Source organism: Oncorhynchus tshawytscha, unplaced genomic scaffold, assembly GCF_018296145.1.
Source record: "Oncorhynchus tshawytscha isolate Ot180627B unplaced genomic scaffold, Otsh_v2.0 Un_contig_7849_pilon_pilon, whole genome shotgun sequence".
In the NCBI taxonomy this organism is placed as follows: Eukaryota; Metazoa; Chordata; class Actinopteri; order Salmoniformes; family Salmonidae; genus Oncorhynchus; species Oncorhynchus tshawytscha.
The window spans coordinates 40,001-67,472 of record NW_024609109.1 but is presented as its reverse complement, the minus strand read 5'-3'; the positions used below and the strand labels follow the sequence as shown (position 1 = coordinate 67,472).

Sequence of the window (27,472 nt, the reverse complement as noted above, 5' to 3'; positions counted from 1 at the left end):
TGCTTAATGTGAGTCTGGAAGGAGAGTTTACAGTCTAACCAGACACCTAGGTATTTGTAGTTGTCCACATATTCTAAGTCAGCACCGTCCAGAGTAGTGATCCTGGATGGGCGGGAAGGTGTGGGCAGCGATCGGTTGAAGAACATGCATTTAGTTTTACTTGCATTTAATAGCAGTTGGAGGCCACGGAAGGAGAGTTGTATGGCATTGAAGCTCATCTGGAGGTTCGTTTAAAACGGGAACGTTTTTTTTTCAAAAATGAAAATACTGCCCCTAGAGTCGCAACAGGTTAACACAGTGTCCAAAGAAGGGCCAGAAATATACAGAATGGTGGCGTCTGCGTAGAGGTGGATCAGAGAATCACCAGCAGCAAGAGCGACATCATTGATGTATACAGAGAAAAGAGTCGGTCCGGGAATTGAACCCTGTGGCACCCCATAGAGACTGCCAGAGGTCCGGACAACAGGTCCACCGATTTGACACACTGAACCCTGTCTGAGAAGTAGTTGGTGAACCAGGCGGGGCAATCATTTGAGAAGCCAAGGCTATTATCTGCCGATAAGAATGTGGTGATTGACAGAGTCGAAAGCCTTGGCCAGGTCGATGAAGACGGCTGCATAGTACTGTCTTTTATCTATGGCGGTTTTGATATCGTTTAGGACCTTGAGCTTGGCTGAGGTGCATCCATGACCAGCTCTGAAACCAGATTGCATAGCAGAGAACGTACGGTGGGATTCGAAATTGTCGGTGACCTGTTTGTTAACTTAGCTTTCAAAGACCTTAGAAAGGCAGGGTAGGATAGATATAGATCTGTAGCAGTTTTGGTCTAGATTTGTCTCCCCCTTTGAAGAGGGTGATGACCACAGCAGCTTTCCGATCTTTTGGAATCTCAGACGACACGAAAGAGGGGTTGAAAAGGCTTGTAATAGGGGTTGCAACAATTTCGGCGGATAATTTTAGAAAGAGAGGGTCCAGATTGTCTAGCCCGGCTGATTTGTAGGGGTCCAGATTTTGCAGCTCTTTTCAGAACAGCTATCTGGATTTGGGGGAGGCTTGGTAAAGTTGCTGTGGGGGCTTTGGCGGATTGCTGTGGGGTAGCCAGGTGGAAAGCATGGCCAGCCGTAGAAAAATGATTATTGAAATTCTCAATTATACTGGACTTATCAGTGGTGACAGTGTTTCCTAGCCTCAGAGCAGTGGGCAGCTGGAAGGAGGTGCTCTTATTCTCCATGGACTTTACAGTGTCCCAGAACTTTTTTTTGAGTTGCAAATGCAAATTTCTGTTTGAAAAAGCTATCCTTACTGGTTCTACATTTTCTGAATGGGGCATGCTTTTTTAAGATGGTGAGGAAGGCACATTTAATGAATAACCAGTCATCCTCTACTGACGGGATGAGGTCAATATCCTTCCAGGATACCCTCGTCAGGTCGATTAGAAAGGCCTGCTCACTGAAGTGTTTTAGGGAGCGTTTGACAGTGATGAGGGGTGGTCGTTTGACCGCAGACCCATTACGGACGCAGGCAATGAGGCAGTGATCGCTGATATCCTGGTTGAAGACAGCAGTGTCCGTGTTTACGGATTTGGGGTTGTACCTGGTAGGTTCATTGATAATTTGTGTGAGATTGAGGGCATCAAGCTTAGATTGTAGGATGGTTGGGGTGTTAAGCATGTCCCAGTTTAGGTCACCTAACAGCACAAGGTCTGAAGATAGTTGGGGGGGCGATCAATTCACATATGGAGTCCAGGGCACAGCTGGGGCAGAAGGTGGTCTATAGCAAGTGGCAACTGTTTCTAGAAATGTGCATTTTTAAAGTAGAAGCTCAAATTGTTTGGGCACGACTAGGACATCCGGGTTGGCAGAGTGTGCTAAGGCAGTGAATAAAACAAACTTAGGGAGGAGGTTTCTAATGTTAACATGCATGAATCCAAGGCTTTTACGGTTACAGAAGTCAACACATGATAGCGCCTGGGGAATAGGAGTGGAGCTAGGCACTGCAGGGCCTGGATTCACCTCTACATCACCAGAGGGACAGAGGAGGAGTAGGATAAGGGTACGGCTAAAGGCTATAAGAACTGGTTGTCTAGTCCGTCCGGAACAGAGAGTTAAAGCAGCAGGTTTCTGAGCATGGTAGAATAGATTCAAGGCATAATGTACAGACAAAGGTATGGTAGGATGTGAATACAGTGGAGGTAAACCTTGGCATTGAGTGATAATGAGAGAGATATTGTCTCTAGAAACATAATTTAAACCAGGTGAGGTCATCACATGTGTGGGAGGTGGAACTAAAGGCTTGGCTAAGGCTTATTGAGCAGGGCTAGAGGCTCTATAGTGAAATAAGGCCATAATCACTAACCAAAACCGCAATGGACAAGGCATATTGACATTAGGGAGAGGCGTGCGTAGCCGAGTGATCATTGGGTCCTGTGAGAAGCTGGGCGAACTGGAGACACGGCGATTCAGACAGCTAGCGGGCCGGGGCTAGCAGGCTAGCAGAAGGTCTTTAGAGGGACGTCGCAACAGAAGAAATCAGTTGTAAACCCCGGTTACGTTGGCACGGTTACCAGTCGTGATGGATCAGCAGGGGGCCATGTCGTAAAATCACAACCGGCCGTGATTTTGGAGTCCCATTGGGTGTCCCGCTATTGGCCCAACGTCGTCCGGGTTAGGTTTTGGCCGGCGTAGGCCGTCATTGTAAATAAGAATTTGTTCTTAACTAACTTAACTAACTTAACTAGTTAAATAAAGGTGAAATACATATAAATAAATACAGGCTGTCTCAAGCTGTGTGTGTGTAACCTGACTATGCTGTTAGTAACCCGAGTCGTGATGAGGCAGCATGGCTGATGGGCCCTAGACGCTAGGTGATTGCCATGGTAACATTCAGCAGGCTGTCTGGCGGGAAGGAGGGGAGGTTGTAACAATATCTGCCCTCAGAACAATGACTACGAGATGGTTGCCACAGGGAGAGAGTCCTCTCTCTGTCTGTCACTCTCTCTTTCTCCCCCTTCCCCTTAACAATATTCTAAATTCTAAAACTAAATTCTAAAATTCAAAATCTCTAAATACACAATATTCTAAATTCTAAAACTAAATTCTAAAATTCTAAAACTCTAAATACACAATATTCTAAAATCAAAAACTAAATTCTAAAACTCTAAAACTCTAAATACACAATATTCTAAATTCTAAAACTAAATTCTAAAATTCTAAAACTCTAAAACTCTAAATACACAATCCTATAGACAGTGAGTCACGTGGCTGTGTCTTGCTATATAAATCAGGCAGACAGGCTAAGAGGCATTCAGTTACTGTTGCCTTGACATTTAGAAGGGGCGAGGGACCTAAGCGACTTTGAACGTGGCCTGATCCAGTGTCTCAGAAAAGAGCTGGACTCCTGGGCTTTTCACGCACGACACTGTCTAAAACATCCAGTCAGCGACAGCCCTAGTGGGCGAAATCAGCTCCAAGGTGGAACTAGAGTAGCTAACAGACAAAAAACATCCAGTCAGCGACAGCCCTAGTGGGCGAAATCAGCTCCAAGGTGGAACTAGAATAGCTAACAGACAAATAACGGTGAGGTACAACAGTGGTGTGCAGAACGGCATCTCGGGAACACACAACTCGTCGGTCCTTGTTACGGATTGGCTACAGACGACCACATCGGGGTTCCTCTCCTATCAGCTAAACACAAGGTGTCCCTGTCACTGGGCCATCGCCAACACTGGACAATTGAGTAGTCGAAAAACATTGTTCGGTCCCCCCGATGAATTCAGGTTCCTGTTGCGTCACGCTGATGGCAGAGTCAGGATTTGGCGTAAGCAGCATCAATCCGTGGCCCCTTCCTGTCTGGTGTCAACGGTAGCAGGCTGGGGGAGGTGGTGTTGGTGGGGGAAATGTTGTCCTTCCTGTCTGGTGTCAACGGTAGCAGGCTGGGGGAGGTGGTGTTGGTGGGGGAAATGTTGTCCTTCCTGTCTGGTGTCAACGGTAGCAGGCTGCGGGGAATGTTGTCCTTCCTGTCTGGTGTCAACGGTAGCAGTCTGGGGGAATGTTTTCCTCCCTGTCTGGTGTCATTGGTAGCAGGCTGGGGGGAATGTTGTCCTTCCTGTCTGGTGTCATTGGTAGCAGGCTGGGGGAATGTTGTCCTTCTTTTGGGGTGTTGCCAGTAACAGTCAGTATCTAATATGTGGATATGATTGAGACTGTTACACCACTGGGTCTGTAGATAGAGACTGTTACACCACTGGGTCTGTAGATAGAGACTGTTACACCACTGGGTCTGTAGATAGAGACTGTTACACCACTGGGTCTGTGGATAGAGACTGTTACACCACTGGGTCTGTAGATAGAGACTGTTACACCACTGGGTCTGTAGATAGAGACTGTTACACCACTGGGTCTGTAGATAGAGACTGTTACACCACTGGGTCTGTAGATATGATAGAGACTGTTACACCACTGGGTCTGTAGATAGAGACTGTTACACCACTGGGTCTGTGGATAGAGACTGTTACACCACTGGGTCTGTAGATAGAGACTGTTACACCACTGGGTCTGTAGATAGAGACTGTTACACCACTGGGTCTGTAGATAGAGACTTACACCACTGGGTCTGTAGATAGAGACTGTTACACCACTGGGTCTGTGGATAGAGACTGTTACACCACTGGGTCTGTAGATAGAGACTGTTACACCACTGGGTCTGTAGATATGATAGAGACTGTTACACCACTGGGTCTGTGGATAGAGACTGTTACACCACTGGGTCTGTGGATATGATAGAGACTGTTACACCACTGGGTCTGTGGATAGAGACTGTTACACCACTGGGTCTGTGGATAGAGACTGTTACACCACTGGGTCTGTGGATATGATAGAGACTGTTACACCACTGGGTCTGTAGATAGAGACTGTTACACCACTGGGTCTGTGGATAGAGACTGTTACACCACTGGGTCTGTGGATAGAGACTGTTACACCACTGGGTCTGTGGATATGATAGAGACTGTTACACCACTGGGTCTGTGGATATGATAGAGACTGTTACACCACTGGGTCTGTAGATAGAGACTGTTACACCACTGGGTCTGCAGATAGAGACTGTTACATCACTGGGTCTGTTGATAGAGACTCTTACACCACTGGGTCTGTGGATATGATAGAGACTGTTACACCACTGGGTCTGTGGATAGAGACTGTTACACCACTGGGTCTGTAGATAGAGACTGTTACACCACTGGGTCTGTGGATATGATAGAGACTGTTACACCACTGGGTCTGTAGATAGAGACTGTTACACCACTGGGTCTGTAGATAGAGACTGTTACATCACTGGGTCTGTGGATAGATACTGTTACACCACTGGGTCTGTGGATATGATAGAGACTGTTACACCACTGGGTCTGTGGATAGAGACTGTTACACCACTGGGTCTGTAGATAGAGACTGTTACACCACTGGGTCTGTAGATAGAGACTGTTACACCACTGGGTCTGTGGATAGAGACTGTTACACCACTGGGTCTGTAGATAGAGACTGTTACACCACTGGGTCTGTAGATATGATAGAGACTGTTACACCACTGGGTCTGTGGATAGAGACTGTTACAACACTGGGTCTGTGGATATGATAGAGACTGTTACACCACTGGGTCTGTGGATAGAGACTGTTACATCACTGGGTCTGTAGATAGAGACTGTTACACCACTGGGTCTGTGGATAGAGACTGTTACACCACTGGGTCTGTAGATAGAGACTGTTACACCACTGGGTCTGTGGATAGAGACTGTTACACCACTGGGTCTGTGGATATGATAGACACTGTTACACCACTGGGTCTTTGGATAGAGACTGTTACACAACTGGGTCTGTAGATAGAGACTGTTACACCACTGGGTCTGTGGATAGAGACTGTTACACCACTGGGTCTGTGGATATGATAGAGACTGTTACATCACTGGGTCTGTAGATAGAGACTGTTACACCACTGGGTCTGTGGATAGACACTGTTACACCACTGGGTCTGTAGATATGATAAAGACTGTTACACCACTGGGTCTGTGGATAGAGACTGTTACACCACTGGGTCTGTAGATAGAGACTGCTACACCACTGGGTCTGTGGATAGAGACTGTTACACCACTGGGTCTGTGGATAGAGACTGTTACACCACTGGGTCTGTGGATAGAGACTGTTACACCACTGGGTCTGTAGATAGAGACTCTTACACCACTGGGTCTGTAGATAGAGACTGTTACTCCACTGGGTCTGTGGATATGATAGAGACTGTTAACCCACTGGGTCTGTGGATAGAGACTGTTACTCCACTGGGTCTGTGGATATGATAGAGACTGTTAACCCACTGGGTCTGTGGATAGAGACTGTTACTCCACTGGGTCTGTGGATATGATAGAGACTGTTACACCACTGGGTCTGTGGATAGAGACTGTTACACCACTGGGTCTGTAGATAGAGACTGTTACACCACTGGGTCTGTAGATATGATAGAGACTGTTACACCACTGGGTCTGTGGATAGAGACTGTTACACCACTGGGTCTGTGGATAGAGACTGTTACACCACTGGGTCTGTAGATAGAGACTGTTACACCACTGGGTCTGTGGATAGAGACTGTTAAAACACTGGGTCTGTGGATATGATAGAGACTGTTACACCACTGGGTCTGTAGATATGATAGAGACTGTTACACCACTGGGTCTGTGGATAGAGACTGTTACACCACTGGCTCTGTGGATAGAGACTGTTACACCACTGGGTCTGTAGATAGAGACTGTTACACCACTGGGTCTGTAGATAGAGACTGTTACACAACTGGGTCTGTGGATAGAGACTGTTACACCACTGGGCCTGTAGATAGAGACTGTTACACAACTGGGTCTGTGGATAGAGACTGTTACACCACTGGGTCTGTAGATAGAGACTGTTACACAACTGGGCCTGTGGATAGAGACTGTTACACCACTGGGTCTGTAGATAGAGACTGGTACACCACTGGGTCTGTGGATAGAGACTGTTACACCACTGGGTCTGTGGATATGATAGAGACTGTTACACCACTGGGTCTGTGGATAGAGACTGTTACACCACTGGGTCTGTAGATATGATAGAGACTGTTACACCACTGGGTCTGTAGATAGAGACTGTTACATCACTGGGTCTGTGGATATGATAGAGACTGTTACACCACTGGGTCTGTGGATAGAGACTGTTACACCACTGGGTCTGTAGATAGAGACTCTTACACCACTGGGTCTGTGGATATGATAGAGACTGTTAACCCACTGGGTCTGTGGATAGAGACTGTTACACCACTGGGTCTGTGGATAGAGACTGTTACACCACTGGGTCTGTAGATAGAGACTGTTACACCACTGGGTCTGTAGATAGAGACTGTTACACCACTGGGTCTGTAGATAGAGACTGTTACACCACTGGGTATGTGGATAGTGACTGTTACACCACTGGGTCTGTGGATATGATAGAGACTGTTAACCCACTGGGTCTGTGGATAGAGACTGTTACTCCACTGGGTCTGTGGATATGATAGAGACTGTTACACCACTGGGTCTGTGGATAGAGACTGTTACACCACTGGGTCTGTGGATAGAGACTGTTACACCACTGGGTCTGTAGATAGAGACTGTTACACCACTGGGTCTGTAGATAGAGACTGTTACACCACTGGGTCTGTAGATAGAGACTGTTACACCACTGGGTCTGTGGATAGAGACTGTTACACCACTGGGTCTGTGGATAGAGACTGTTACACCACTGGGTCTGTGGATAGAGACTGTTAAAACACTGGGTCTGTGGATATGATAGAGACTGTTACACCACTGGGTCTGTAGATATGATAGAGACTGTTACACCACTGGGTCTGTGGATAGACACTGTTACACCACTGGGTCTGTAGATATGATAGAGACTGTTACACCACTGGGTCTGTGGATAGAGACTGTTACACCACTGGGTCTGTGGATAGAGACTGTTAAAACACTGGGTCTGTGGATATGATAGAGACTGTTACACCACTGGGTCTGTGGATATGATAGAGACTGTTACACCACTGGGTCTGTAGATAGAGACTGTTACACCACTGGGTCTGTAGATAGAGACTGTTACACCACTGGGTCTGTGGATAGAGACTGTTACACCACTGGGTCTGTAGATAGAGACTGTTACACCACTGGGTCTGTAGATATGATAGAGACTGTTACACCACTGGGTCTGTAGATAGAGACTGTTACACCACTGGGTCTGTGGATAGAGACTGTTACACCACTGGGTCTGTGGATAGAGACTGTTACACCACTGGGTCTGTAGATAGAGACTGTTACACCACTGGGTCTGTGGATAGAGACTGTTACACCACTGGGTCTGTAGATAGACACTGTTAAACCACTGGGTCTGTAGATAGACACTGTTAAACCACTGGGTCTGTAGATAGACACTGTTACACCACTGGGTCTGTAGATAGAGACTGTTACACCACTGGGTCTGTAGATAGACACTGTTAAACCACTGGGTCTGTGGATATGATAGAGACTGTTACACCACTGGGTCTGTAGATAGACACTGTTACACCACTGGGTCTGTAGATAGAGACTGTTACACCACTGGGTCTGTAGATAGACACTGTTAAACCACTGGGTCTGTAGATAGACACTGTTACACCACTGGGTCTGTAGATAGACACTGTTACACCACTGGGTCTGTATCAAATCAAATCAAATCAAATCACATGTTATTGGTCACATACACATGGTTAGCAGATGTTAATGCGAGTGTAGCGAAATGCTTGTGCTTCTAGTTCCGACAATGCAGTAATAACGAGCAAGTAATCTAGCTAACAATTCCAAAACTACTGTCTTATACACAGTGTAAGGGGATAAAGAATATGTACATAAGGATATATGAATGAGTGATGGTACAGAGCAGCATAGGCAAGATACAGTAGATGATATCGAGTGCAGTATATACATATGAGATGAGTATGTAAACCACGTGGCATAGTTAAAGTGGCTAGTGATACATGTATTACATAAGGATGCAGTCGATGATATAGAGTACAGTATCAACGTATGCATATGAGATGAATAATGTAGGGTAAGTAACATTATATAAGGTAGCATTGTTTAAAGTGGCTAGTGATATATTTACATCATTTCCCATCAATTCCCATGATTAAAGTGGCTGGAGTAGAGTCAGTGTCATTGACAGTGTGTTGGCAGTAGCCACTCAATGTTAGTGGTGGCTGTTTAACAGTCTGATGGCCTTGAGATAGAAGCTGTTTTTCAGTCTCTCGGTCCCAGCTTTGATGCACCTGTACTGACCTCGCCTTCTGGATGACAGCGGGGTGAACAGGCAGTGGCTCGGGTGGTTGATGTCCTTGATGATCTTTATGGCCTTCCTGTAGCATCGGGTGGTGTAGTTGTCCTGGAGGGCAGGTAGTTTGCCCCGGTGATGCGTTGTGCAGACCTCACTACCCTCTGGAGAGCCTTACGGTTGAGGGCGGTGCAGTTGCCATACCAGGCGGTGATACAGCCCGCCAGGATGCTCTCGATTGTGCATCTGTAGAAGTTTGTGAGTGCTTTTGGTGACAAGCCCAATTTCTTCAGCCTCCTGAGGTTGAAGAGGCGCTGCTGCGCCTTCCTCACGATGCTGTCTGTGTGAGTGGACCAATTCAGTTCGTCTGTGATGTGTATGCCGAGGAACTTAAAACTTGCTACCCTCTCCACTACTGTTCCATCGATGTGGATGGGGGTGTTCCCTCTGCTGTTTCCTGAAGTCCACAATCATCTCCTTAGTTTTGTTGACGTTGAGTGTGAGGTTATTTTCCTGACACCACACTCCGAGGGCCCTCACCTCCTCCCTGTAGGCCGTCTCGTCGTTGTTGGTAATCAAGCCTACCACTGTTGTGTCGTCCGCAAACTTGATGATTGAGTTGGAGGCGTGCATGGCCACGCAGTCGTGGGTGAACAGGGAGTACAGGAGAGGGCTCAGAACGCACCCTTGTGGGGCCCCAGTGTTGAGGATCAGCGGGGAGGAGATGTTGTTGCCTACCCTCACCACCTGGGGGCGGCCCGTCAGGAAGTCCAGTACCCAGTTGCACAGGGCGGGGTCGAGACCCAGGGTCTCGAGCTTGATGACGAGCTTGGAGGGTACTATGGTGTTGAATGCCGAGCTGCAGTCGATGAACAGCATTCTCACATAGGTATTCCTCTTGTCCAGATGGGTTAGGGCAGTGTGCAGTGTGGTTGAGATTGCATCGTCTGTGGACCTATTTGGGCGGTAAGCAAATTGGAGTGGGTCAAGGGTGTCAGGTAGGGTGGAGGTGATATGGTCCTTGACTAGTCTCTCAAAGCACTTCATGATGACGGATGTGAGTGCTACGGGGCGGTAGTCGTTTAGCTCAGTTACCTTAGCTTTCTTGGGAACAGGAACAATGGTGGCCCTCTTGAAGCATGTGGGAACAGCAGACTGGTATAGGGATTGATTGAATATGTCCGTGAACACACCGGCCAGCTGGTCTGCGCATGCTCTGAGGGCGCGGCTGGGGATGCCGTCTGGGCCTGCAGCCTTGCGAGGGTTAACACGTTTAAATGTCTTACTCACTTCGGCTGCAGTGAAGGAGAGACCGCATGTTTCCGTTGCAGGCCGTGTCAGTGGCACTGTATTGTCCTCAAAGCGGGCAAAAAGTTATTTAGTCTGCCTGGGAGCAAGACATCCTGGTCCGTGACTGGGCTGGGTTTCTTCCTGTAGTCCGTGATTGACTGTAGACCCTGCCACATGCCTCTTGTGTCTGAGCCGTTGAATTGAGATTCTACTTTGTCTCTGTACTGGCGCTTAGCTTGTTTGATAGCCTTGCGGAGGGAATAGCTGCACTGTTTGTATTCAGTCATGTTACCAGACACCTTGCCCTGATTAAAAGCAGTGGTTCGTGCCTTCAGTTTCACACGAATGCTGCCATCAATCCACGGTTTCTGGTTAGGGAATGTTTTAATCGTTGCTATGGGAACGACATCTTCAACGCACGTTCTAATGAACTCGCACACCGAATCAGCGTATTCGTCAATGTTGTTGTCTGACGCAATACGAAACATCTCCCAGTCCACGTGATGGAAGCAGTCTTGGAGTGTGGAGTCAGCTTGGTCAGACCAGCGTTGGACAGACCTCAGCGTGGGAGATTCTTGTTTTAGTTTCTGTCTGTAGGCAGGGATCAACAAAATGGAGTCGTGGTCAGCTTTTCCGAAAGGGGGCGGGGCAGGGCCTTATATGCGTCGCGGAAGTTAGAGTAACAATGATCCAGGGTCTTTCCACCCCTGGTTGCGCAATCGATATGCTGATAAAATTTAGGGAGTCTTGTTTTCAGATTAGCCTTGTTAAAATCCCCAGCTACAATGAATGCAGCCTCCGGATAAATCGTTTCCAGTTTGCAGAGAGTTAAATAAAGTTCGTTCAGAGCCATCGATGTGTCTGCTTGGGGGATATATACGGCTGTGATTATAATCGAAGAGAATTCTCTTGGTAGATAATGCGGTCTACATTTGATTGTGAGGAATTCTAAATCAGGTGAACAGAAGGATTTGAGTTCCTGTATGTTTCTTTCATCACACCATGTCACGTTGGCCATAAGGCATACGCCCCCGCCCGTCTTCTTACCAGAAAGATGTTTGTTTCTGTCGGCGCGATGCGTGGAGAAACCCGCTGGCTGCACCGCTTCGGATTGCGTCTCTCCAGTGAGCCATGTTTCCGTGAAGCAGAGAACGTTACAGTCTCTGATGTCCCTCTGGAATGCTACCCTTGCTCGGATTTCATCAACCTTGTTGTCAAGAGACTGGACATTGGCAAGAAGAATGCTAGGGAGTGGTGCACGATGTGCCCGTCTCCGGAGTCTGACCAGAAGACCGCTTCGTTTCCCTCTTTTTCTGAGTCGTTTTTTTTTTTTGGTCGCTGCATGTGATCCACTCCGTTACACTGGTTGTAAGGCAGAACACAGGATCCGCATCGCGAAAAACATATTCTTGGTCGTACTAATGGTGAGTTGACGCTGATCTTATATTCAGTAGTTCTTCTCGGCTGTATGTAATGAAACCTAAGATGACCTGGGGTACTAGTGTAAGAAATAACACGTAAAAAAACGAAAAACTGCATAGTTTCCTAGGAACGCGAAGCGAGGCGGCCATCTCTGTCGGCGCCGGAAGTTAAGAAAGACACTGTAGATAGAGACTGTTACTCCACTGGGTCAGTGGATATGACAGAGACTGTTACACCACTGGGTCTGTAGATAGAGACTGTTACACCACTGGGTCTGTGGATATGATAGAGACTGTTACACCACTGGGTCTGTGGATATGATAGAGACTGTTACACCACTGGGTCTGTAGATAGAGACTGTTACACCACTGGGTCTGTAGATAGAGACTGTTACACCACTGGGTCTGTAGATAGAGACTGTTACACCACTGGGTCTGTAGATAGAGACTGTTACACCACTGGGTCTGTAGATATGATAGAGACTGTTACACCACTGGGTCTGTGGATAGAGACTGTTACACCACTGGGTCTGTAGATAGAGACTGTTACACCACTGGGTCTGTAGATATGATAGAGACTGTTACACCACTGGGTCTGTGGATAGAGACTGTTACACCACTGGGTCTGTAGATAGAGACTGTTACACCACTGGGTCTGTAGATATGATAGAGACTGTTACACCACTGGGTCTGTGGATAGAGACTGTTACACCACTGGGTCTGTGGATATGATAGAGACTGTTACACCACTGGGTCTGTGGATAGAGACTGTTACACCACTGGGTCTGTGGATATGATAGAGACTGTTACACCACTGGGTCTGTAGATAGAGACTGTTACACCACTGGGTCTGTGGATATGATAGAGACTGTTACACCACTGGGTCTGTGGATAGAGACTGTTACACCACTGGGTCTGTGGATAGAGACTGTTACACCACTGGGTCTGTAGATAGAGACTGTTACACCACTGGGTCTGTAGATAGAGACTGTTACACCACTGGGTCTGTGGATAGAGACTGTTACACCACTGGGTCTGTAGATAGAGACTGTTACACCACTGGGTCTGTAGATAGAGACTGTTACATCACTGGGTCTGTGGATATGATAGAGACTGTTACACCACTGGGTCTGTGGATAGAGACTGTTACACCACTGAGTCTGTAGATAGAGACTGTTACACCACTGGGTCTGTAGATAGACACTGTTAAACCACTGGGTCTGTAGATAGAGACTGTTACACCACTGGGTCTGTAGATAGAGACTGTTACACCACTGGGTCTGTGGATAGAGACTGTTACACCACTGGGTCTGTAGATAGAGACTGTTACACCACTGGGTCTGTGGATAGAGACTGTTACACCACTGGGTCTGTGGATAGAGACTGTTACACCACTGGGTCTGTAGATATGATAGAGACTGTTACACCACTGGGTCTGTAGATAGAGACTGTTACACCACTGGGTCTGTGGATAGAGACTGTTACACCACTGGGTCTGTAGATAGAGACTGTTACACCACTGGGTCTGTAGATAGAGACTGTTACACCACTGGGTCTGTAGATAGAGACTGTTACACCACTGGGTCTGTGGATAGAGACTGTTACACCACTGGGTCTGTGGATATGATAGAGACTGTTACACCACTGGGTCTGTGGATAGAGACTGTTACACCACTGGGTCTGTAGATATGATAGAGACTGTTACACCACTGGGTCTGTAGATAGAGACTGTTACACCACTGGGTCTGTAGATAGAGACTGTTACACCACTGGGTCTGTGGATAGAGACTGTTACACCACTGGGTCTGTAGATAGAGACTGTTACATCACTGATAATTCAGTGCTGATTCTTCCACTGATTCAGGGTGATAATTCAGTGCTGATTCTTCCACTCATTCAGGGTGATAATTCAGTGCTGATTCTTCCCCTGATTCAGGGTGATAATTCAGTGCTGATTCTTCCACTGATTCAGGATGATTCTTCCACTGATTCAGGGTGATTCTTCCACTGATTCAGGGTGATAATTCAGGGTGATTCTTCCACTGATTCAGGGTGATTCTTCCACTGATTCAGGGTGATTCTTCCACTGATTCAGGGTGATAATTCAGGGTGATTCTTCCACTGATTCAGGGTGATTCTTCCACTGATTCAGGGTGATTCTTCCACTGATTCAGGGTGATAATTCAGGGTGATTCTTCCACTGATTCAGGGTGATTCTTCCACTGATTCAGGGTGATAATTCAGGGTGATAATTCAGTGCTGATTCTTCCACTGATTCAGGGTGATAATTCAGGGTGATTCTTCCACTGATTCAGGGTGATTCTTCCACTGATTCAGGGTGATTCTTCCACTGATTCAGGGTAATAATTCAGGGTGATTCTTCCACTGATTCAGGGTGATTCTTCCACTGATTCAGGGTGATTCTTCCACTGATTCAGGGTGATAATTCAGGGTGATTCTTCCACTGATTCAGGGTGATTCTTCCACTGATTCAGGGTGATAATTCAGGGTGATAATTCAGTGCTGATTCTTCCACTGATTCAGGGTGATAATTCAGTGCTGATTCTTCTACTGATTCAGGGTGACAATTCAGTGCTGATTCTTCCACTGATTCAGGGTGATTCTTCCACTGATTCAGGGAGATAATTCAGCGCTGATTCTTCCGGTGTTCTGCATCGCATAAAGAATAAAACATTCATCAAAACGGAATAGTAGATAAGGTTATCCAAGCAGTAATCATAACCTGAAACAACAACAATTCCTACTTTACCTGGGATCAGGCGCTGCCAATGGGAGGGAGGGAGGGAGGGAGAGGGAGGGAGAGAGAGAGGGAGAGTTAGGGAGAGAGAGAGTTAGAGAGGGAGAGGGAGAGGGAGAGAGAGAGGGAGAGGGAGAGTTAGAGAGAAGGAGAGAGTTAGGGAGGGACAGAGAGAGAGGGAGAGAGAGAGAGAGAAGTTTGTAGCTCACCACATAATCTTACCAGGTCACGTCTATCGCTACCTAACAAAACCTCTACCACTCACACACAGATCACATTACATAACGGTGCCACAGGTGACCCGCTGTTAGAAAGCCTGTCAGATACACATCTGAATCCCAAATGGCATATTATCCCCCATAAGGCCCTGGTCTAAAGTAGTGCACTATGAAGGGAACAGGGTTCCATAGGACTCTGGTCTAAAGTAGTGCACTATGAAGGGAGTAGGGTTCCATAGGACTCTGGTCTAAAGTAGTGCACTATGAAGGGAACATTTGGAGCTCACATATCATGAGTCTGACAACACACCCTCACAACGCCTCTTAACCACTAATCAGTTACCTATTGTATACTTAGACCGTTTAGTCACACACACACACACACACACACACACACACACACACACACACACACACACACACACACACACACACACACACACACACAGGCTGTAAACTGGGTTCTGAGTGTTAGATTCAAGAGTATGGCAAGAGGGAAAGAGAGAGAGAGAGAGATGTTATTGATCCTGTTATTGATCCTGTTATTGATCCTGATTCAGCCTGATAAATGTGTTATGTCCTGATGTCATTGATCCTGATAAATATGTGTTCTGTCCTGATGTTATTGATGCTGATACAGCCTGATAAATGCGTGTTCTGTCCTGATGTTATTGATCCTGATAAATATGTGTTCTGTCCTGATGTTATTCATCCTGATAAATATGTGTTCTGTCCTGATGTTATTCATCCTGATACAGCCTGATAAATATGTTCTGTCCTGATGTTATTGATCCTGATTCAGCCTGATAAATGTGTTATGTCCTGATGTCATTGATCCTGATACAGCCTGATAAATACGTGTTCTGTCCTGATGTTATTGATCCTGATAAACATGTGTTCTGTCCTGATGTTATTGATCCTGATACAGCCTGATAAATACGTGTTCTGTCCTGATGTTATTCATCCTGATAAATATGTGTTCTGTCCTGATGTTATTGATCCTGATAAATATGTGTTCTGTCCTGATGTTATTGATCCTGATTCAGCCTGATAAATATGTGTTCTGTCCTGATGTTATTGATCCTGATACAGCCTGATAAATATGTGTTCTGTCCTGATGTTATTGATCCTGATAAATGTGTTCTGTCCTGATGTTATTGATCCTGATACAGCCTGATAAATACGTGTTCTGTCCTGATGTTATTGATCCTGATAAATACGTGTTCTGTCCTGATGTTATTCATCCTGATAAATATGTGTTCTGTCCTGATGTTATTGATCCTGATAAATATGTGTTCTGTCCTGATGTTATTGATCCTGATTCAGCCTGATAAATATGTGTTCTGTTCGGATGTTATTCATCCTGATAAACATGTGTTCTGTCCTGATGTTATTGATCCTGATTCAGCCCGATAAATACGTGTTCTGTCCTGATGTTATTGATCCTGATAAATATGTGTTCTGTCCTGATGTTATTGATCCTGATACAGCCTGATAAGTATGTGTTCTGTCCTGATGTTATTGATCCTGATACAGCCTGATAAATATGTGTTCTGTCCTGATGTTATTGATCCTGATAAATATGTGTTCTGTCCTGATGTTATTGATCCTGATTCAGCCTGATAAATATGTGTTCTGTCCTCGTGTTATTGATCCTGATACAGCCTGATAAATATGTGTTCTGTCCTGATGTTATTGATCCTGATAAATGTGTTCTGTCCTGATGTTATTGATCCTGATAAACATGTGTTCTGTCCTGATGTTATTGATCCTGATACAGCCTGATAAATACGTGTTCTGTCCTGATGTTATTCATCCTGATAAACATGTGTTCTGTCCTGATGTTATTGATCCTGATTCAGCCTGATAAATACGTGTTCTGTCCTGATGTTATTGATCCTGATAAATACGTGTTCTGTCCTGATGTTATTCATCCTGATAAATATGTGTTCTGTCCTGATGTTATTGATCCTGATAAATATGTGTTCTGTCCTGATGTTATTGATCCTGATTCAGCCTGATAAATATGTGTTCTGTTCTGATGTTATTGATCCTGATAAACATGTGTTCTGTCCTGATGTTATTGATCCTGATTCAGCCTGATAAATACGTGTTCTGTCCTGATGTTATTGATCCTGATAAATATGTGTTCTGTTCTGATGTTATTGATCCTGATACAGCCTGATAAATATGTGTTCTCTCCTGATGTTATTGATCCTGATACAGCCTGATAAGTATGTGTTCTGTCCTGATGTTATTGATCCTGATAAATATGTGTTCTGTCCTGATGTTATTGATCCTGATTCAGCCTGATAAATATGTGTTCTGTCCTCGTGTTATTGATCCTGATACAGCCTGATAAATATGTGTTCTGTCCTGATGTTATTGATCCTGATAAATGTGTTCTGTCCTGATGTTATTGATCCTGATAAACATGTGTTCTGTCCTGATGTTATTGATCCTGATACAGCCTGATAAATACGTGTTCTGTCCTGATGTTATTCATCCTGATAAACATGTGTTCTGTCCTGATGTTATTGATCCTGATTCAGCCCGATAAATACGTGTTCTGTCCTGATGTTATTCATCCTGATAAATATGTGTTCTGTCCTGATGTTATTCATCCTGATACAGCCTGATAAATATGTTCTGTCCTGATGTTATTGATCCTGATACAGCCTGATAAATACGTGTTCTGTCCTGATGTTATTCATCCTGATAAACATGTGTTCTGTCCTGATGTTATTGATCCTGATTCAGCCCGATAAATACGTGTTCTGTCCTGATGTTATTCATCCTGATAAATATGTGTTATGTCCTGATGTCATTGATCCTGATACAGCCTGATAAATACGTGTTCTGTCCTGATGTTATTGATCCTGATAAATATGTGTTCTGTTCTGATGTTATTGATCCTGATACAGCCTGATAAATATGTGTTCTCTCCTGATGTTATTGATCCTGATACAGCCTGATAAGTATGTGTTCTGTCCTGATGTTATTGATCCTGATAAATATGTGTTCTGTCCTGATGTTATTGATCCTGATTCAGCCTGATAAATATGTGTTCTGTCCTGATGTTATTGATCCTGATACAGCCTGATAAATATGTGTTCTGTCCTGATGTTATTGATCCTGATAAATGTGTTCTGTCCTGATGTTATTGATCCTGATACAGCCTGATAAATACGTGTTCTGTCCTGATGTTATTGATCCTGATAAATACGTGTTCTGTCCTGATGTTATTCATCCTGATAAATATGTGTTCTGTCCTGATGTTATTGATCCTGACAAATATGTGTTCTGTCCTGATGTTATTGATCCTGATTCAGCCTGATAAATATGTGTTCTGTTCGGATGTTATTCATCCTGATAAACATGTGTTCTGTCCTGATGTTATTGATCCTGATTCAGCCCGATAAATACGTGTTCTGTCCTGATGTTATTGATCCTGATAAATATGTGTTCTGTCCTGATGTTATTGATCCTGATACAGCCTGATAAGTATGTGTTCTGTCCTGATGTTATTGATCCTGATACAGCCTGATAAATATGTGTTCTGTCCTGATGTTATTGATCCTGATAAATATGTGTTCTGTCCTGATGTTATTGATTCTGATACAGCCTGATAAATACGTGTTCTGTCCTGATGTTATTGATCCTGATAAATACGTGTTCTGTCCTGATGTTATTCATCCTGATAAATATGTGTTCTGTTCGGATGTTATTGATCCTGATAAACATGTGTTCTGTCCTGATGTTATTGATCCTGATACAGCCTGATAAATACGTGTTCTGTCCTGATGTTATTCATCCTGATAAACATGTGTTCTGTCCTGATGTTATTGATCCTGATTCAGCCCGATAAATACGTGTTCTGTCCTGATGTTATTGATCCTGATAAATATGTGTTCTGTCCTGATGTTATTGATCCTGATACAACCTGATAAGTATGTGTTCTGTCCTGATGTTATTGATCCTGATTCAGCCTGATAAATATGTGTTCTATTCTGATGTTATTGATCCTGATAAACATGTGTTCTGTCCTGATGTTATTGATCCTGATACAGCCTGATAAATATGTGTTCTGTCCTGATGTTATTGATCCTGATTCAGCCTGATAAATGTGTTATGTCCTGATGTCATTGATCCTGATAAATATATGTTCTGTCCTGATGTTATTGATCCTGATTCAGCCTGATAAATGTGTTATGTCCTGATGTCATTGATCCTGATAAATATATGTTATGTCCTGATGTTATTGATCCTGATTCAGCCTGATAAATGTGTTATGTCCTGATGTCATTGATCCTGATAAATATGTGTTCTGTCCTGATGTTATTGATCCTGATACAGCCCGATAAATACGTGTTCTGTCCTGATGTTATTGATCCTGATAAACATGTGTTCTGTCCTGATGTTATTGATCCTGATACAGCCTGATAAATACGTGTTCTGTCCTGATGTTATTCATCCTGGTAAATATGTGTTCTGTCCTGATGTTATTGATCCTGATAAATATGTGTTCTGTCCTGATGTTATTGATCCTGATTCAGCCTGATAAATATGTGTTCAGTTCTGATGTTATTGATCCTGATAAACATGTGTTCTGTCCTGATGTTATTGATCCTGATACAGCCTGATAAATACGTATTCTGTCCTGATGTTATTCATCCTGATAAACATGTGTTCTGTCCTGATGTTATTGATCCTGATTCAGCCTGATAAATATGTGTTCTGTCCTGATTTTATTGATCCTGATAAATATGTGTCCTGTCTGATGTTATTGATCCTGATACAGCCTGATAAATATGTGTTCTCTCCTGATGTTATTGATCCTGATACAGCCTGATAAATATGTGTTCTGTCCTGATGTTATTGATCCTGATAAATATGTGTTCTGTCCTGATGTTATTGATCCTGATAAATATGTGTTCTGTCCTGATGTTATTGATCCTGATACAGCCTGATAAATATGTGTTCTGTCCTGATGTTATTGATCCTGATACAGCCTGATAAATATGTGTTCTGTCCTGATGTTATTGATCCTGATAAATATGTGTGTGTTCTGTCCTGATGTTATTGATCCTGATACAGCCTGATAATTATGTGTTCTGTCCTGATGTTATTGATCCTGATACAGCCTGATAAATATGTATTCTGTCCTGATGTTATTGATCCTGATAAATATGTGTGTGTTCTGTCCTGATGTTATTGATCCTGATTCAGCCTGATAATTATGTGTTCTGTCCTGATGTTATTGATCCTGATAAATATGTGTGTGTTCTGTCCTGATGTTATTGATCCTGATTCAGCCTGATAAATATGTGTTCTATTCTGATGTTATTGATCCTGATAAACATGTGTTCTGTCCTGATGTTATTGATCCTGATACAGCCTGATAAATATGTGTTCTGTCCTGATGTTATTGATCCTGATTCAGCCTGATAAATGTGTTATGTCCTGATGTCATTGATCCTGATAAATATATGTTCTGTCCTGATGTTATTGATCCTGATTCAGCCTGATAAATGTGTTATGTCCTGATGTCATTGATCCTGATAAATATATGTTATGTCCTGATGTTATTGATCCTGATTCAGCCTGATAAATGTGTTATGTCCTGATGTCATTGATCCTGATAAATATGTGTTCTGTCCTGATGTTATTGATCCTGATACAGCCTGATAAATACGTGTTCTGTCCTGATGTTATTGATCCTGATAAACATGTGTTCTGTCCTGATGTTATTGATCCTGATACAGCCTGATAAATACGTGTTCTGTCCTGATGTTATTCATCCTGATAAATATGTGTTCTGTCCTGATGTTATTGATCCTGATAAATATGTGTTCTGTCCTGATGTTATTGATCCTGATTCAGCCTGATAAATATGTGTTCTGTTCTGATGTTATTGATCCTGATAAACATGTGTTCTGTCCTGATGTTATTGATCCTGATTCAGCCTGATAAATACGTGTTCTGTCCTGATGTTATTCATCCTGATAAACATGTGTTCTGTCCTGATGTTATTGATCCTGATTCAGCCTGATAAATATGTGTTCTGTCCTGATTTTATTGATCCTGATAAATATGTGTCCTGTCTGATGTTATTGATCCTGATACAGCCTGATAAATATGTGTTCTCTCCTGATGTTATTGATCCTGATACAGCCTGATAAATATGTGTTCTGTCCTGATGTTATTGATCCTGATAAATATGTGTTCTGTCCTGATGTTATTGATCCTGATAAATATGTGTCCTGTCTGATGTTATTGATCCTGATACAGCCTGATAAATATGTGTTCTCTCCTGATGTTATTGATCCTGATACAGCCTGATAAATATGTGTTCTGTCCTGATGTTATTGATCCTGATAAATATGTGTTCTGTCCTGATGTTATTGATCCTGATTCAGCCTGATAAATATGTGTTCTGTCCTGATGTTATTGATCCTGATACAGCCTGATAAATATGTGTTCTGTCCTGATGTTATTGATCCTGATAAATATGTGTGTGTTCTGTCCTGATGTTATTGATCCTGATACAGCCTGATAATTATGTGTTCTGTCCTGATGTTATTGATCCTGATAAATATGTGTGTGTTCTGTCCTGATGTTATTGATCCTGATACAGCCTGATAATTATGTGTTCTGTCCTGATGTTATTGATCCTGATACAGCCTGATAAATACATGTTCTGTCCTCCTCTTGTTGTTATGACAACTAACTCATTTTTTCTCTTCCCTCTCCTCCCCGCTGTTCCTCCCAGCCATGCACCCTCCCTTGTCGCTCCTCTCCCTCCTCCTCCACCTCTCCCTGTACCCCAGTGCATGCTGGTCCTCCAGGATCATCGTAGTCCCTCCCATCATGTTTGAGTCCCATCTCTACATCTTCAAGACCCTGGCCACAGAACTCCACCTCCAGGGACATGATACTTCCTTCCTGCTGTCAGAGGGGCGCCAGGTAACATTGTGTTACTAAGTAGAGGGTCATTGGTGTCAGAGGTGGGCCAGGTAACATTGTGTTACTAAGTAGCAGGGTCATTGGTGTCAGAGGAGGGCCAGGTAACATTGTTATACTAAGTACCAGGATCATTGGTGTCAGAGGTGGGCCAGGTAACATTGTGTTACTAAGTAGAGGGTCAGAAGTGGGCCAGGTAACATTGTGTTACTAAGTAGCAGGGTCATTGGTGCCCGAGGTGGGCCAGGTAACATTGTGTTACTAAGTAGCAGGGTCATTGGTGTCAGAGGAGGGCCAGGTAACATTGTTATACTAAGTACCAGGATCATTGGTGTCAGAGGTGGGCCAGGTAACATTGTGTTACTAAGTAGAGGGTCAGAAGTGGGCCAGGTAACATTGTGTTACTAAGTAGCAGGGTCATTGGTGCCCGAGGTGGGCCAGGTAACATTGTGTTACTAAGTAGCAGGGTCATTGGTGTCAGAGGTGGGCCAGGTAACATTGTGTTATTAAGTAGAGGGTCAGAAGTGGGCCAGGTAACATTGTGTTACTAAGTAGCAGGGTCATTGGTGTCAGAGGTGGGCCAGGTAACATTGTGTTACTAAGTAGAGGGTCAGAGGTGGGCCAGGTATCATTGTGTTACTAAGTAGAGGGTCAGAGGTGGGCCAGGTGTCATTGTGTTACTAAGTAGCAGGGTCATTGGTGTCAGAGGTGGGCCAGGTAACATTGTGTTACTAAGTAGCAGGGTCATTGGTGTCAGAGATGGGCCAGGTAACATTGTGTTACTAAGTAGCAGGGTCATTGGTGTCAGAGGTGGGCCAGGTAACATTGTGTTACTAAGTAGCAGGGTCATTGGTGTCAGAGGTGGGCCAGGTAACATTGTGTTACTAAGTAGCAGGGTCATTGGTGTCAGAGGTGGGCCAGGTAACATTGTGATACTAAGTAGAGGGTCAGAGGTGGGCCAGGTATCATTGTGTTACTAAGTAGAGGGTCAGAGGTGGGCCAGGTAACATTGTGTTACTAAGTAGAAGGGTCATTGGTATCAGAGGTGGGCCAGGTAACATTGTGTTACTAAGTAGCAGGGTCATTGGTGTCAGAGGTGGGCCAGGTAACATTGTGTTACTAAGTAGCAGGGTCATTGGTGTCAGAGGTGGGCCAGGTAACATTGTGTTACTAAGTAGCAGGGTCATTGGTGTCAGAGGTGGGCCAGGTAACATTGTGATACTAAGTAGCAGGGTCATTGTACTGAACGTAAGGTCATTTCCACAGTAACAGAATTGCAATTTTTTTACTTAAAATGTCTGCCTAAGAAAAACCACTGATTTCAAAGTTTAACAAACCAAACGACTCTATGCACAATGACTACTTTTAACAATTTAATCGGAACATTTTACTAAAACATATTTCCTTAAAATCTCCCTCAGTTTTCTTGTGACCACGTTTTCTAAAAAAACCCTCGTAAATATATTCTCCCAGGGTTAATTCCCCACATGATGTGTTAGTGTTGAGGGTGAGACAGACAAACCTTAGATTTCGCCTATGTGTCCTTTGTCACTGTAGGTTCTAACGTACACAGTCATTAAACATTGTTTACCATCTCTGTGGGTTACTTAGGCCCTGTAAATCAAACTAACAAGCAGCTCCATTATGGCTGACTGGAACGCCTTTACAGAACCTGTTAGCTGTTGATCAGGGGAGCTACCTCTAGAACCTGTTAGCTGTTGATCAGGGGAGCTACCTCTAGAACCTGTTAGCTGTTGATCAGGGGAGCTACCTCTAGAACCTGTTAGCTGTTGATCAGGGGAGCTACCTCTAGAACCTGTTAGCTGTTGATCAGGGGAGCTACCTCTAGAACCTGTTAGCTGTTGATCAGGGAGCTACCTCTAGAACCTGTTAGCTGTTGATCAGGGAGCTACCTCTAGAACCTGTTAGCTGTTGATCAGGGAGCTACCTCTAGAACCTGTTAGCTGTTGATCAGGGAGCTACCTCTAGAACCTGTTAGCTGTTGATCAGGGGAGCTACCTCAGGGGAGCTGCTCCCAGCAGCCCTTATAGAGACTCCCCATGTTTAATCCATTCTGAGGGGCTGTTAGCTGTAGTAACCTAGTACTGTTAGCTGTAGTAGTCTAGTAACCTAATACTGTTAGCTGTAGTAACCTAGTACTGTTAGCTGTAGTAGTCTAGTACTGTGAGCTGTAGTAGTCTAGTACTGTTAGCTGTAGTAGTCTAGTACTGTTAGCTGTAGTAGTCTAGTACTGTTAGCTGTAGTAGTCTAGTACTGTTAGCTGTAGTAACCTAGTACTGTTAGCTGTAGTAGTCTAGTACTGTTAGCTGTAGTAGTCTAGTACTGTTAGCTGTAGTAGTCTAGTACTGTTAGCTGTAGTAGTCTAGTACTGTTAGCTGTAGTAGTCTAGTACTGTTAGCTGTAGTAGTCTAGTACTGTTAGCTGTAGTAGTCTAGTACTGTTAGCTGTAGTAGTCTAGTGCTGTTAGCTGTAGTAGTCTAGTACTGTTAGCTGTAGTAGTCTAGTACTGTTAGCTGTAGTAACCTAGTACTGTTAGCTGTGTACATGTTACTATATTGCCCCTTGGGATAAAAAGACTCTCCTCTCCTCTAGGTGCCCCCCTCCCCCCACTACACCTTCCAGCGTTACCCAGGCATCTTCAACTCCTCCACAGCCGACAGTTTCCTCCAGTCCAAGGTCAGCAACATCTTCTCTGGTCGTCTCACGGCGTTGGAACTCTTCGACATCCTCGACCACTACGCCCAGAACTGCGACGCCGTTGTGGGAAACAAAGAGGTCATGACCCAACTCAAGGATGCCAAATTTGACCTTTTATTGGTCGACCCCAACGAGATGTGTGGGTTCGTGATCGCTCACATCCTCGGGGTTCCCTACGCTGTCTTTTCCACAGGCCTATGGTACCCAGCGGAAGTCGGGGCTCCTGCCCCTCTATCGTACGTCCCAGAGTTCAACTCTCTCCTCACCGATCAGATGTCTCTAGTCCAGAGGATTACCAACACGGCGGTGTACCTGGTGTCCCGGTTCGGTGTTCAGTACCTGGTGTTACCTAAGTACGAGCGCATCATGAGGAAGCACAGCGTGGAGCCGCGGGTGGCCATGCAGGATCTGGTTCAGGGGAGCAGGCTGTGGATGTTGTCTACTGATCTGGCCCTGGAGTTCCCGAGGCCCACTCTACCACATGTTGTCTATGTAGGGGGATACTGACCAAACCTGCCAGCCCGTTACCTCAGGTTAGTACACACACACACACACACACACACACACACACACACACACACACACACACACACACACACACACACACACACACACACACACACACACACACATACACATACACATACACATACACACACACAAACCTGTGTTTTGTGTGTACTAACCTTAACAGTGTTGGTCACAGACACTCACAGATATCATTCAAACAGTTTCATAAACTTCAGTGTGTCCATACTAATAATATCTTAGCTTCTGGGACTGAGTAGCAGGCAGTTTACTCTGGGCACCTCTGGGCACCTTATTCATCCAAGCTACTCAATACTGCCCCCAGCCAAAGGTAGTTTTAATATTACTCAGTTCCTTTGGCTTTGATGCCTCATGATTGAGTGTAGCTCTGTTCAAGTAGACTGTGATTTTGCTGTGATCTGATAGGGGTGTCAGTGGGCTGACTGTGAACGCTCTGAGAGACTCTGGGTTGAGGTCAGTGGACTGACTGTGAACGCTCTGAGAGACTCTGGGTTGAGGTCAGTGGGCTGACTGTGAACGCTCTGAGAGACTCTGGGTTGAGGTCAGTGGGCTGACTGTGAACGCTCTGAGAGACTCTGGGTTGAGGTCAGTGGGCTGACTGTGAACGCTCTGAGAGACTCTGGGTTGAGGTCAGTGGACTGACTGTGAACGCTCTGAGAGACTCTGGGTGGAGGTCAGTGGACTGACTGTGAACGCTCTGAGAGACTCTGGGTTGAGGTCAGTGGGCTGACTGTGAACGCTCTGAGAGACTCTGGGTTGAGGTCAGTGGGCTGACTGTGAACGCTCTGAGAGACTCTGGGTTGAGGTCAGTGGACTGACTGTGAACGCTCTGAGAGACTCTGGGTTGAGGTCAGTGGGCTGACTGTGAACGCTCTGAGAGACTCTGGGTTGAGGTCAGTGGGCTGACTGTGAACGCTCTGAGAGACTCTGGGTTGAGGTCAGTGGGCTGACTGTGAACGCTCTGAGAGACTCTGGGTTGAGGTCAGTGGGCTGACTGTGAACGCTCTGAGAGACTCTGGGTTGAGGTCAGTGGGCTGACTGTGAACGCTCTGAGAGACTCTGGGTTGAGGTCAGTGGGCTGACTGTGAACGCTCTGAGAGACTCTGGGTTGAGGTCAGTGGACTGACTGTGAACGCTCTGAGAGACTCTGGGTTGAGGTCAGTGGACTGAACGCTCTGAGAGACTCTGGGTTGAGGTCAGTGATAAAGTAGTCTACAGTACTACTGCCAAGAGATGAGCTATAGGTGTACCTACCATAGGAGTCCCCCAAAGCCTACCATTGACTATGTACATGCCCAGCGTGTGTCACAGCTGCAGGAATTGTGACCCATTTTTGTTGGTTATGTTGTCATAGTTGTGCCTAAGGGGATTTGGGGGAGTGGGAATGCTGTCACCTCCAGGCAGGTGTTTGTCCCCCTGTGTGCTGAAGGTGTTAGGTTCTGGTCCCGTTCTGGCATTTAGGTCGCCACAGACTAGTACATGACCCTGGGTCTGGAAATGATTGATTTCCCCCTCCAGGATGGAGAAGCTGTCTTTGTTAAAGTATGGGGATTCTAGTGGGGGATATAGGAAGCACACAGAAGGACATTCTTCTCTGTTGAGATCATTTCCTTTTGAATTTCTAGCCAGAAGTAAAATATTCCTGTTTTGACTAATTTAATATAGTGGGTTAGGTCTGCTCTATACCAAATTAGCATACCCCCTGAGTCTCTTCCCTGTTTCCCACCTGGTAGTGTGGTGGATGGGACTACCAGCTCTCTGTAACCTAGAGGGCAACCAGTGGGTTCATCTCCTCTATACCACCCACCTGGTAGTGTGGTGGATGGGACTACCAGCTCTCTGTAACCTAGAGGGCAACCAGTGGGTTCATCTCCTCTATACCACCCACCTGGTAGTGTGGTGGATGGGACTACCAGCTCTCTGTAACCTAGAGGGCAACCAGTGGGTCCATCTCCTCTATACCACCCACCTGGTAGTGTGGGGGATGGGACTACCAGCTCTCTGTAACCTAGAGGACCACCAGTGGGTTCATCTCCTCTATACCACCCACCTGGTAGTGTGGTGGATGGGACTACCAGCTCTCTGTAACCTAGAGGACCACCAGTGGGTTCATCTCCTCTATACCACCCACCTGGTAGTGTGGTGGATGGGACTACCAGCTCTCTGTAACCTAGAGGACAACACTACCAGCTCTCTGTAACCTAGAGGACA

The 27,472-nt window shown here is 45.0% G+C and overlaps 1 protein-coding gene across 1 annotated transcript in view; it reads left to right on the top strand.

Annotated features, from left to right (window-relative positions):
* LOC121844288 (2-hydroxyacylsphingosine 1-beta-galactosyltransferase-like) overlaps positions 1-27,472 on the top strand; it is a 72,812-nt gene that overhangs the window by 17,038 nt on the left and 28,302 nt on the right. The window contains 3 exon segments of the mRNA XM_042314220.1: positions 21,804-21,997; positions 24,608-25,211; positions 25,214-25,245. Coding sequence (XP_042170154.1) covers positions 21,806-21,997; positions 24,608-25,211; positions 25,214-25,245 — 828 coding nt within the window. The 5' untranslated portion in view covers positions 21,804-21,805.